The 12903-nt window shown below is 38.6% G+C and overlaps 1 protein-coding gene across 1 annotated transcript in view; it reads right to left on the reverse strand.

Annotated features, from left to right (window-relative positions):
• C13H1orf21 (chromosome 13 C1orf21 homolog) overlaps window positions 1-12903 on the reverse strand; it is a 237799-nt gene that overhangs the window by 105083 nt on the left and 119813 nt on the right. Inside the window, exon 3 of the mRNA XM_043484883.1 lies at window positions 3789-3883. Within this exon, the coding sequence (XP_043340818.1) occupies window positions 3789-3883 (95 nt within the window). The remainder of the gene's footprint in view (window positions 1-3788; window positions 3884-12903) is intronic.

Genomic DNA, 12903 nt, shown 5'->3' on the forward strand with positions numbered 1-12903 from the left:
TGATCTTCCAAGGCTGAGCAAGAATGAGTAATGAATAACGAAAGAATGAAAACTTGGTATTTCCATCGAACACAGTCTTCCTAGTAATTTTATCACTTCCTGGAGGTCACTGTCGTTTCCTTGAGGTGGTTATTCTCACCACCACTGGTCATCTTTCCAGACGTCACAGTCTTATTATTATCATTATCTCCTGACTCTTCTGCCTTCTTTTAATGCTGGCAATGAGCTGTCAAATCCTGTTGCTTCTATTACAACCTTGTTAAATCTTTTCTATCCTCCCTGCCATCACCTTGGTTCAGGCACATTATCTCTTGCAAAAACTATTACGAATGATCTCCCACCCAGGCTCCACACACTGATCCATATCATACCTGCTAAAGTTACATAACTTTCCTGAATCATAATCTCACATGGCCAATCTCTTTCTTCAAACCTTCAAAGGCTCCCATGAATCCACTGAATTATTCTGGATCTCTTCACTGGACATCAAAGCTTTATGTATGACCACATCTACATTTTGATTCTAATTTACCATTGCTCATCTACTGATGCCTTCTCCTGCCTCTTCCCACTCCACAGTCAAATAGGATGATGTGCTTTGTATTAAATACATCTTGCATTTTCCATCTCTGTTACTTCCACCTGGGGCATTCTTTCTCATTCTATCCTTTGAGGCCCATTTTAAAGGCCAGCTCTTTCATGAAGTAGGTCCTGACACCACACAGACAAGATAGCTGCCTTCTTTGATATCAGCAGGTCTTTGTGTTGCCGTTTTGGAGTCAGTCTTGTTTTTATTTATCTAACCCTGCTTTATTTATACTGATTTGGTACTTACCTTGTTTATTACAGTACAAGGTCCTTGTGGTGAGAGTCAGTGGTTTCCCTATTTCTGTGATTGTTTGCAGAGTTTGGTACAGAGCATTGTACACAGAGGCACTCAATAAGCTACTGGTTGACCTGAACATCCCTCTCAACTTTACTGCAATCTCCTTAAGAACAAAGACCTTAAGGACACAGTGTCTCTCAATACATGTAAGGGCCTTATGCATAACAGGTACTCAAAACTTAATTCATTTAAGTAATTTCATAGTTCCAGATTAAGAGATTTCAAAACACACATAACACTAGCATTAACCTAAAATATTCACTAAATCACCTCTCACCTGTCCCAGACACTGCACTCAAAGTTTTATAACAATCATCTTGTGTAATCCTGCCAAGAACACCGTGAAGCACTGTCTTTTCCCTCAATGGAAAGGCAGAGATTTACAGAAGTGAAGTGACTGGATTCTGCAACGAGTCAGTGGCAGAGCTGAAATTTGAACCCAAGCAATTTCTGCCTTCAGAGCCCACGGTTGTTACCATCATGCCATATGCCTTGGTTATGTTTGCCAACTCCCCTTAGTTTCAACAGTTTGGGTAAACAAAAAATCTTAAAAAAAAACTTCAAGCTACATCTTAAAATCATTCTTTGAAACATAAGAACATCTTGACTCTCAGATTACTTTAATGGGTGTAAAAATAAAGAATTGCTAAGTCTTTCTTATTCACTTTCCAATGTAAGCTTCAAATTTAGGAGGCTATTTGTTTTCTCCAATGATATGCATGGTTAGTACTTAATTATGCATCCCCCAACATGGAGGTGATAAGGGTAATAATACCTCCAGATAACTGAAAATCATCTAATTTTGTGAAGCAGTCTAGAAATCTCAGAATTAAAAACAACCATTTAGTTCCCCATTTCCTTCTAAATCTTTAGATACCTGAAAACTCCTCTTATTGGCCTGGACTCTGATTGAAGGGCAGAGTAAAAAGGTGTGGGGTTGACGTAGATAATCCATGAATAAATAAGACCAGAGATTTCTCTTTGTCTGAACCTCCCCATTCAGTCTGCATGAAAAGCACTAGCACCAACTTTGGCCATAGTGCTGAAAAAGAATACTAGCCTCAAGGAGTCTATAGATAATGGAACTGGGAGAAAAAGGAAAAAAGTTGTATTGGCCCTAACAACACTGAGGAAGAACTCACAAGCTGTAAGATAAAAGTCATTGCTTTCTTTAGGATTTCAGAGATACAAACACGGAAAGTAGACAGTTAACATCTAAGAAACAGTTACTGGCTAACTGGTCACCAGTGTCTCTTTAGCAATCAATGGAAATATTATTACCCAAGATGAGATTTATAACTTAAGATGAAATTATATCAAGCAAGGACAAACTCTGATTTTCAGTAAAACAGAGTAGAAAAATGACCACTGATGCTTCAACTACTCAAATATTCTATGTATCTATTCAAAGCACAGCAATTTCTATATAAAAAGCCTGATAATATTAATTTTACTGTTCAGTCATAGTTACTTTTTTCTGGATTTAAGTTCAGTTCAGTTCAGTTCGGCTCAGTTGCTCAGTCACGTCCGACTCTTTGCGGCCCCATGAACCACAGCACGCCATGCCTCCCTGTGCATCACCAACTGCCGGAGTCCACCCAAACCCATGTCCATTGAGTCAGTGATGCCATCCAGCCATCTCATCCTCTGTCGTCCCTTTCTCCTCCTGCCCTCAATCTTTTCCAGCATCTGGGTCTTTTCAAATGCGTCAGCTCTTTGCATCAGGTGTCCAAAGTACTGGAGTTTCAGCTTCAACATCAGTCCCTCCAATGAACACTCAGGACTGATTTAAGTGTTGATGTTAAAACATAAGGTATGATGAACCTCTGTGACTTAAAGGATACCTTAAAATCCAAATCCCATTTATGAAGTAAAATTTTATTAAAGTATTTTGGCTCCTTTAAAATGATCTAAAATATTCAGTTGTTGATACTTGAGTACTGCCAAGTCATAGGTTATATATTCAGAAAAGAATAGAGGAAAAAGAATGAGCCTGTTATGTTCATTAGTGTATCATGGAAAATGACAGCCTTAAATACTCATGAGCGCTGGTTAACTTTCTGCCAACTCCCTCTGCTGTGGCAGAAATCATAAAAACAAAAACAAAGCACAACATGGAAAGGAGTTTAAGTCAAGTGAAAATATTTATGACATTGCAAGCTTCTTAAAAATGTCTTCACTGAAACATGAAAAAATAGCAGTAATTAATCCCAAAATAAAAGAGAAGAACAATGTTGCTCCAACACAACTGAATAAATGAATATTCTTAACAATCTGTAATCTCTTAAGAAGTCAGCTAATATGATAATTTACTAAATGTTTTTTCAGAGATAAAATATTAAGGTGGAACATGTTGATTGATTTGTTTTAGAGGAAGAGGTTTCTAACTATCAGATCATTAGAATTCTCACATTAACTCAAAACCCGTAATACCTCAACACTGTGAATGTGAAGGACTATTTGATAAAGACCTACCTTCTAAGTACCTTATTTTCCTTTGAAAGGCAACTTTCTTAAAACACTACATATCAATAATAACTAAACTTAGCCATTCACTCTGATCGGCATTAAGAGATAAAGGATGAAAAGAAAAAAAAAGGTCCTCCCCCCATAAAAGTCAATCCTACTTCATGATTTTTCCTTTAAATTTAATCATTTTGAAACATTAAAAATTTTGCTGCTTCTCCTGGAGAAATCTCTATCAAGATTAAAGAAGGGTTCGTCTGAAAACAAACAGGATCCAGAAGTAAATGGTGCAGCTTCCAGGCAAGCTATAAATAGCAACGGCATTTTCAAGAAAATCTTGCGCTGGTGTGTTAAGTTGCAGTTTAAACATGCAGTGCAGATTTTATTATAAAGTTGTCACCAAAATTCATTGTTATACAAGAAATGCAGTTCTTACCAAGTTTTCTTGGTTCCTGGCTGCTATTTTCTGCTCCTCTTCTGCCCCATTTTTCATGTATTTGACCTCTTCCACCGGTTTGATCCTATACTCATCTGAGTGCCAAAAAAAGAAAAGACATTTTATAACTTTTTTTATAATGGTAGAAAGTGTCAGCGAGAAAAGCCCAACAGCACAATTTGTTAGAGCCTTTTTCCCTGTGGCTTTTATATATGGTTCATTTGAAACAATCTGGAAGACGCTTAACTAGCCTCTTTATGAAGTGCTCTCCTCTGTCCACTGGGAAAAGTTCAGCATCATGAAGGCAGCTAACGAAAGTGCCACTGCCTGGTCCTTTTACAGGCAGCAGATGGTGTCAGTGGAAATGGAGGTTGTTCCATCTCCAAAGACTATTTGGAATTTATACGTAATAGGGCATGTCACATAATGATCCAAGGAGATTTTCCTCCATGAGAATATTAGTTCACAATACCTGTGGCAGCAGTGTTATACAGTACATTCACACTTAAATTTTTCTCTTTTGAAAAAACAAAGTAAAAGCAATGAGCTTGACTGATCAACAAATAGATGTAAACAACTGGAAGTTGAAATTTTCCTATTGATGATTCACATATTAAATGTGCAACAATCTGCAACAATTTCATATGGTATATACAGACTTCTTCTTAACCTCTCTGTAAAGTCACGCACGAGAGGAGCATGGCTCTAACTGGTAGGTGTATCACTCACGGATGGAGAGTAGACCAGGCCATGGACAGGACCTGGACTTTGCAACAGCCAGAGGAAGACAGTACAACAAATTCCAACATCGAAACACAGCAAAGGTCAAACTTGGGAAAACTTGCAATTAAAGTCCTTCTCCAGGATAGAGGTTTGGTGATGACAATGCTGACACTTTCACCAGATTTCTGTCACCAGGAAATGACTTGGGTACACTAAGGTCAAAAACAGGCGTGACTTTGAGTCATCTTTAGTATGTGGGGAGAAAAATCACAGACATTATGGAACTAGAAAATTTCATCAACCAATGATGACTGCCTAGCAAAGGGCATGGAATAATGTATATAACAGACTACCTAATAGATAGATATCTATCACTAGGAAGTTGCAATATAGTTTCTTATTGTCTGCAGTTAATTTGCTACAATGTCTATATCCTTACATAATTTCTTACCTTATTATTTATAACACCATTTCCAAAATAGTTTCAGGCTTCCTCATACTATCCTTCAATATGCTACACCCCAAAGATGTTTGTTATGGTAGTATTTCTTTAGTAATTATGCTGTTCCGATGTTTCTCAAAATTATCCTCCTTATGAAAGTAACGTATTTGCATATTTCTGAATCAAGACTCCCTATTCAGAGGCCAATTGTTTTTTCTTTCTGACAATTCAAGGTAGTTATTGATCCTCCTTCTTTCTAAAGAAATTAGAAAGAGTGGTACAAGTTTACACTAATGAGTCCTTTAGGAATATCACATCCTAAATGTATTAACAAGTGAATCAGTGGGTTCTGATCCACAGTTACAACGTGTAAGAATTTCACATTTCAATTTGGTACGCAGAAGAGAAAAAAAATGAAAATAAATCAATAAAATTGGTGCATTTAATTAGGAATTATTTACTCAGAGTTGGAAAAGCACTTGTTAACTGAAAAGACACTGACTAATTATGCCTCCAGTACAATTATATAGAGATAAAAATAAAAGGAAAAAAATAGCTAAAGAGGGATTCCCTAACTTCAGTTTGGAACATTAATATTTATAAATGATAGTTCACTGGGATAATTACTAACACTTAACTAAATTATGATGTTAATGACTTACGGTGAGTCTCTGATTACTTAAATTACACACATACATACCTAGTTTTTTAAAACACAGTTCCAGCAGACTCTATGATTTTGTCTAGAGGACACACAACCTCATGTGATAAGATGGGGAAAGCACGTTTTAGGTCCTAAGCAGAACTTTCTGAAAAAGCCTTCCAAAAGACGGCCCTTTGCCAGCAGCACAGGAAAAGGTCTCTCCTAGAGCGAACCTGCCCTGGCCTTGCCAGCTGTCCCTTCCTATACCAAGCAATAGCGCATAGCAGACACTCTCTAAACAGGGGAGTGGTATTCAACCTTCATTCTCTTTTTATCCATCCAGGAAACAAAACTGAATTGAAAGTAGTAGACAAACTATTAATATTTTTCTACTTCTTTTCAATGAAGAAAAGCTGCTGGCTACATGACTTTCAAGGCAGCATTATCCCACATACAGACTTTCTATAACATCACCAGTTTAGAAAGAGGATAGGTTTTAGTGTGTTATTAACAAACACAGCTAGCCAATGCCAATTTCATGGAACACGCTATGACTGGCTAAAAAAGAAAGAAAAAAACAAACAGCCACGTCTGCAAAGCCAGACCTATCATTATTACTTACACAACACACTGCACAAAATCCATCACAGTGTGAAACAAAAAAGCCAGCAAGGCCCTTAGATAAACCACAGTCTGTACAAAGCCAAGACTTAAAAATGGTCTGTCAAATCTCTCAAAGGCTCATGCTGGGAATGAAGATGCCCATCTGGAAATAGACAACTTGTCAACCAACGTGTCACACATTTCCATGGTAATGCCGCCTTCACAAATGACACTTTGGGTGGATGAACAGAGCGTTTCAGGCTATGGCCGTGACATGACCACCACAGAAATCCATTTTTCCTTTTATTAGGGCACAGGGGAATCCGCGGGGGATTTTAGGCCCCCTTCATCAGATCCCACACTGGAGGGAATTAGCAGAGCCACTGTTAACAGCCAGAGAGTCCTGGTGAAAGAACAATGTGCCAACTTGATTAAGAGGAGTGAAAAGCAGACCGTCTTCCTCCAGCTCCCTCACACCTGTTCACGATTTTTCTTTTCTTCTTGTTGATCTTGTCAGGTGGCTTATTAAAATGCACGTCAGGAACAGTAGGCTAACACCCCATTTCAAACCCACTCCCCCTTCTCTCTGTGTAAATAGTTGCAGGCTGTGCCAGTCAAAATATATCTGGGATAGAAGCACTGCTGTGGTGATAGTATCTTATTCCTCAGATCACACCAGAGAGGGGCAGCTCCATCAAACTAAAGACAACTGTTTCCCACCAAATCTTTGGACCTCACTTTTGACATAAAATGCAAGGAGATCAAATCAATTAATCCTCAAGGAAATCAACCCTGAATATTCATTGGAAGGACTAAAGCTGAAGCTGAAGCTCCAGTATTTTGGCCACCTGATGCGAAGAGCTGACTCACTGGAAAAGACCCTAATGCTGGGGAAGATTGAAGGCAGGGGAAGGGGACGACAGAAGACGAGATGGTTGGATGGCATCATCAACTCAATGGACATGAATCTGAACAAACTCTGGGAGACAGTGAAGGATGGGGAAGCCTGGGGTGCTGCAGTCCATGGGGTCACAAAGAGTCAGACACAACTTAGCGACTGAACAACAACAAATATACATATAGAACCAAGTTTTTAGAGCTAGAAGGGAATAAAATGGTTTGACTTGGTTTTAGATGGTACGGAATCATCACCACTTTCTAGATCCTATCAATTCTTCCATTGTTAACAACTCACCGGCCCCTAACTGGTTCTCTCAAGCTTTGCAGACAAAGATCTGATACAAATTTACATTTATAATCAAGGGAACTGACTTTAACATGAGGCACTTAGATGGAGGTAAGTGCTGGAGTGAGTTTATAATGCCAAAATCATTAAACAGTTAACATTTCTCTTAAAAGTACATATTAGGTAAGAAAGAAGAAAGGCAAGAGTTCTAGAAATTCTGCTCTTTGAGGTATGAGTGGATCTTCCAGCTCTTTCCTAGAATGGTGAAATTTGCATCTACTTTCACACCTTCTTACTCCGTCTTCTCAGCAATGACATATGTACCAAAATAAACCACATCTTTTCCAGGACTGTTTCAATTTCAAAAACTCTGTGCTAAAGTCCTCATATAAAAATCTAACATTTGTCTGGGCATCTTCTCTGAATGCTCTGGACTGCTTCTTCATTCAGAATTTGCCTGAAGATTCCCTAGTATACTAATTATTATTATATGCTCAGGAAACCATGAGGACTTAGGAAAAGAGGTAAAAAAAATATTTATAAAAATAAACAAACCAATTAAAAGACTAAACTATTCTGCTTTTTAATATAAACTCACTCCCCCTAGGTTTCTCCCACTGAGCATCCTGTCTACCAAACTAAGTTTAAGTTGCCAAATCCTGGCACAACTTCAGATTCTTCCCTAAGATCTTTTTCAAAAAACTTAAAAAAATAGTTCCTTGTTCCAGCTTACACTTCTTGATATCTATAGGCCCCTTCCGGTGTAGTCGAAAAACTGGTCAACCACTTGTAAAAGAATGAAACTAGAACACTTTCTAACACCATACACAAAAATAAACTCAAAATGGATTAAAGATCTAAATGTAAGACCAGAAACTATAAAACTCCTAGAGGAGAACATAGGCAAAACACTCTCCGACATAAATCACAGCAAGATCCTCTATGACCCACCTCCCAGAATATTGGAAATAAAAGCAAAACTAAACAAATGGGACCTAATGAAACTTAAAAGCTTTTGCACAACAAAGGAAACTATAAGTAAGGTGAAAAGACAGCCTTCAGAATGGGAGAAAATAATAGCAAATGAAGAAAAAGACAAAGGATTAATCTCAAAAATATACAAGCAACTCCTGCAGCTCAATTCCAGAAAAACAAATCACCCAATCAAAAAATGGGCCAAAGATCTAAACAGACATTTCTCCAAAGAAGACATACAGATGGCTAACAAACACATGAAAAGATGCTCAACATCACTCATTATCAGAGAAATGCAAATCAAAACCACAATGAGGTACCATTACACGCCAGTCAGGACATGGAAGCAATCTAGATGTCCATCAGCAGACGAATGGATAAGAAAGCTGTGGTACAATACACAATGGAATATTACTCAGCCATTAAAAATATACATTTGAATCAGTTCTAATGAGATGGATAAAACTGGAGTCCATTATACAGAGTGAAGTAAGCCAGAAAGATAAATACCAATACAGTATACTAACGCATATATATGGAATTTAGAAAGATGGTAACGATAACCCTACATGCAAGACAGAAAAAGAGACACAGATGTATAGAACAGACTTTTGGACTCTATGGGAGAAGGCGAGGGTGGGATGATCTGAGAGAACAGCATCAAAACATGTATATTATCAAGTGTGAAAGAGATCGCCAGTCCAGGTTGGAGGTATGAGACAAGTGCTCGGGGCTGGTGCACTGGGATGACCCAGAGGGACGGGGTGGGGGGGAGGTGGGAGGGGGGATCGGGATGGGGAACACATGTAAATCCATGGCTGATTCATGTCAATGGATGGCAAAAACCACTACAACACTGTAAAGTAATTAGCCTCCAACTAATAAAAATAAATGGAAAAAAAAAACTTAAAAAAAATTTTTATTGGAGTATAATTGCTTTGCAATGCTGTGTTAATTTCTGCTGTACAATGAAGTGAATCAGCTGTATTTACATATATCCCCTCCCTCTTGAGCCTCCTTCCCACTCCCGCCCCATCCCCCTCATTCTACCCATCTGGGTCATCATAGAGCATCATTTCAGAGGCCAGAATGACTGGCCATATCATCTTGGGCAACTTCCTCATGCTTTCTGTGCTTTGGTTTTTTCATCGGTTTTTTCACTTGTGAAATGGGAATATTTACAGTATGTAATCTCACACATGGAGTCATGTGAATTAACACATGAATACACTTAAAACAGTGCCTAGCCCATAACAAGTGCTCAAAAAATATTGGCTGCTGCTTTAGAAAAACTCAGCTGGTTCTGCAGGGAATACTATTTCTAATGCACAAAATCCATCAGAAGCGGCAACCCACTCCAGTATCCTTGCCTGGAGAATCCCATGGACAAAGGAGTCTGGTGTGTTACAGTCCATAGCATCACAAAGAGTCAGACACAACCAAAGCAACTTAGCACACAGCACATAAAAACAAAAAGCATCATGTAAACATTAATAATTTATTTAATAAAAATGGTGACTTAACTATGTTGACAAATAAGAGAGGAAGTGATAAGGGGGTATAATTGTCCATGATAAGCCTTCAGTATTTTCTTTAACTATGTACATATGGTGCTTTAATTAAAATACAACATGATTTTCAAAGAACAATAACTTTCATGATAGGAAAAAGAAGAGTGATCATTATTTGAGTGAAATCCAGGTTACAATAAAATAATGCTCCTCTATCTTTCTGTATATCCTAACTCAATTATTGCCATTGGCACAGCTTCTCGTCTCAGCCTTCCTCAAGGGCACAAGAGTGAACGGGTGAGGTTCCAATTCAGAACAGGCAGGATGATTGTTTTTTAAAGAAAGAAGGACAGAGGTTGCTTTAAAAAAAAAAAAGCCACTCTGGAAGGAAAACCCTTTTCTGGAAGGACAAGAAGGCAGAACTCTATGGCACTAAAGCCATAGAAAGATGGATGGTCAGCTGGGTCAATTACACCAGGAAATGTGGCCTCCTACTTTGGAGGACTCCACACATCAACTCTTCATGCCTCCATCTGCATATTCATTCCACACTCACCTAATGTCTGCTGTGTCTAAGCCGTGGTCTTTCTCAGGGGCTCACTGGATGCTGTCTGGGTGGATGAGGTATCTGTTTTTTTCACTCAAAGTGTCTGGCACACTGGTGTTTAATAAAACCTTTTTTTTTTTTTTTTAAAGAGATAAAACCTAGAGACCTGACTTCAGTTCACAGATGAATAAAATTTCCCCCAATCCGTGCTTCAATTTTGTTTCCCCTTGCTGGATTCTCCAATGAAAAAAAAAAGACATCTAATGAAAAAACAAACAAACAAACAAAACAAAACCCAATGCCATTCTTTACATTTTTGCAAACAAGTGCAATGGGTGTGAAACTGCTATTTCACCTTGACCTTTTCGCTGTGATGTCCTCAGTGTGGAAGTCTTGGCTGACTTATATGTACGCTTTTGAGCTAAAACTTGTATTATTCCCCTATCTAGAATTTCTTTCCTAGTCTCTCAGTTGATTCAAAGACCATTTGAGTTCAAGTTTCATTATCTTTATGAAATCTTCAATCTCTTTGGACTACAACTATCTCTTTTGACTTCAAATTTCTAAGTTCTTACTTTTCACTTTTAAAACTTGCCCCAAATACCCTTAGTGTTATTTCCTTCACATGTGAAGTGATTTCAAGTAATTGTAAACTTCTCCAAGCGAAGAGATGATTTCATTTCCAGGCTACTCCATGGAAAACCCAGTTAATTTCATGTAGCTGAACCATTCAATATAGGCACCAGCAACCTCAGTAGTAAGGTCTTGGAAGAAGGTGGTCATGTGGTCCAAGGAGGTGAAGAAGGAGAAAGGAAACACTTTTCTCTTTTCTTTGATGTAAAGCTTGACTTGAACCAAAGCTTTAAATGGGCAATTTGTCTTTGATGTCAAAGAACCTCCTCTTCTGAACCCAACTTGCATCTCCATGTAAACCTCTCCCCAAGCCTCCCCATTCTGCTGTTTTCTCAGTCCTACTGCCTGTCCCCACCTGTAGTATTCCACTAAGGCATGTATTAAAGCCTGTTTTTCAAACTTACACCTTAGCCTTTTTTTTTGGTGCCCCAATAAAGATGATTTGTGTTAAATCAGGAATCACTAATTGGTGTACTTCTAAGACATTCAACATAAAGGAAAAAATTCGAGGATTGAAACATGTTCTGGCTGGGAGTCGGGTGAGGGGCCATAGTTTCATAATAGGGTAGGAAAGTCACTGCTGGCAATCCAGTCTCATCCATCCTTTATCTTTTTTGGAGCTGCTGAGCTTTTGAATCTGTGGGTTGCTGCTGTTGATCATATTTGGGAATTTTTCAGCTAATATTCTCCATGCCTCCCTTCCTGTCTTTACACAGCTTGTAAATGGGGAGCTGCCTGACTTTGGAACCCACTGTTCACTATGATATCATTGGGATATGCTTTGGAACTTATCTCACCTCTCCCACCATCCTAATCTCCAAGATATAGCTTTGCGGTTCTTAGTTTTGCAACAACAGGTCAGTGCCCAATAGCTGTTGGATCGAAGAGAATTTTGTCTCAGAAGCATTAAAGGCTTTGATGCCCACAGTATATCTAACCCTGATTCACTTCTAAACCCTCCTCACCTGGAAAGCTCTTATTCAGGACAGTCTGAAAACTTACTCTGGGCTGGCTCTGAGCTGAGCGATGGCAGGCGGTGTTGAAGGGAGGGAACGGAAGAGGCTAGGAAACAGTGTCCGAGAGAAACCACTGTCCTGGGAGAAGGCTTGTGCTCTGGGAAACTTTCTTTTTTTTTTCTTTTTTATTTTCTGGGAAACTTTCTACTACCTAGAGCATATTCCTCAGGTTAGACTGACCCTAGACTGACCGCATAACTAGGCTGACCATACTCCACTTGGCTACAGTCCACCAGGATGGACTAAATCTGGAAAACCTTATACACAAAGCGGAGACTCAACTGAAGGACCTCACAGATTACTAGCAATTCTGAGTCAGGCAGTCCCTTCGCGATCATTACTATACCCTCACTTGCAGAAAACGATTTTTCCTTTTCTAATGTAATAGTTATCATTAAGCAATTTCTAGGATAATTATGAAGTACCCACTCTAAACGTTTTGAACATTTCTAAAATAAGGTTTTGGTGCATTTAATACTAAATGCTCTTGGTTCTTTTCAAAGTGTGTCTCAAATCAACCTAATAAAGGAAAATTAACTTCAAAATAAGATTGTTTGATACATTAAGTGCTCACGGTCTAAGAATATAAGCTGTTAAAAAATTACAAACAGGGAAATTATGTTTTCAGACTTCATATTTACAGAAGATTAAACCCTGGCCATTGGGTTTCCACTAGGGGAATTAGGCAGATTGTGTATATTTGTACCCCATGGACCGTAGCCTTCCAGGCTCCTGTGTCCATGGGATTTTCCAAGCAAGAATACTGGAGTGGGTTGCCATTTCCTTATCCAGGGTATCTTCCCGACCCAGGATTGAACCTGGGTCTCCTGAATTGC

This window comes from Cervus canadensis, chromosome 13 (assembly GCF_019320065.1).
Source record: "Cervus canadensis isolate Bull #8, Minnesota chromosome 13, ASM1932006v1, whole genome shotgun sequence".
NCBI lineage: Eukaryota > Metazoa > Chordata > Mammalia > Artiodactyla > Cervidae > Cervus > Cervus canadensis.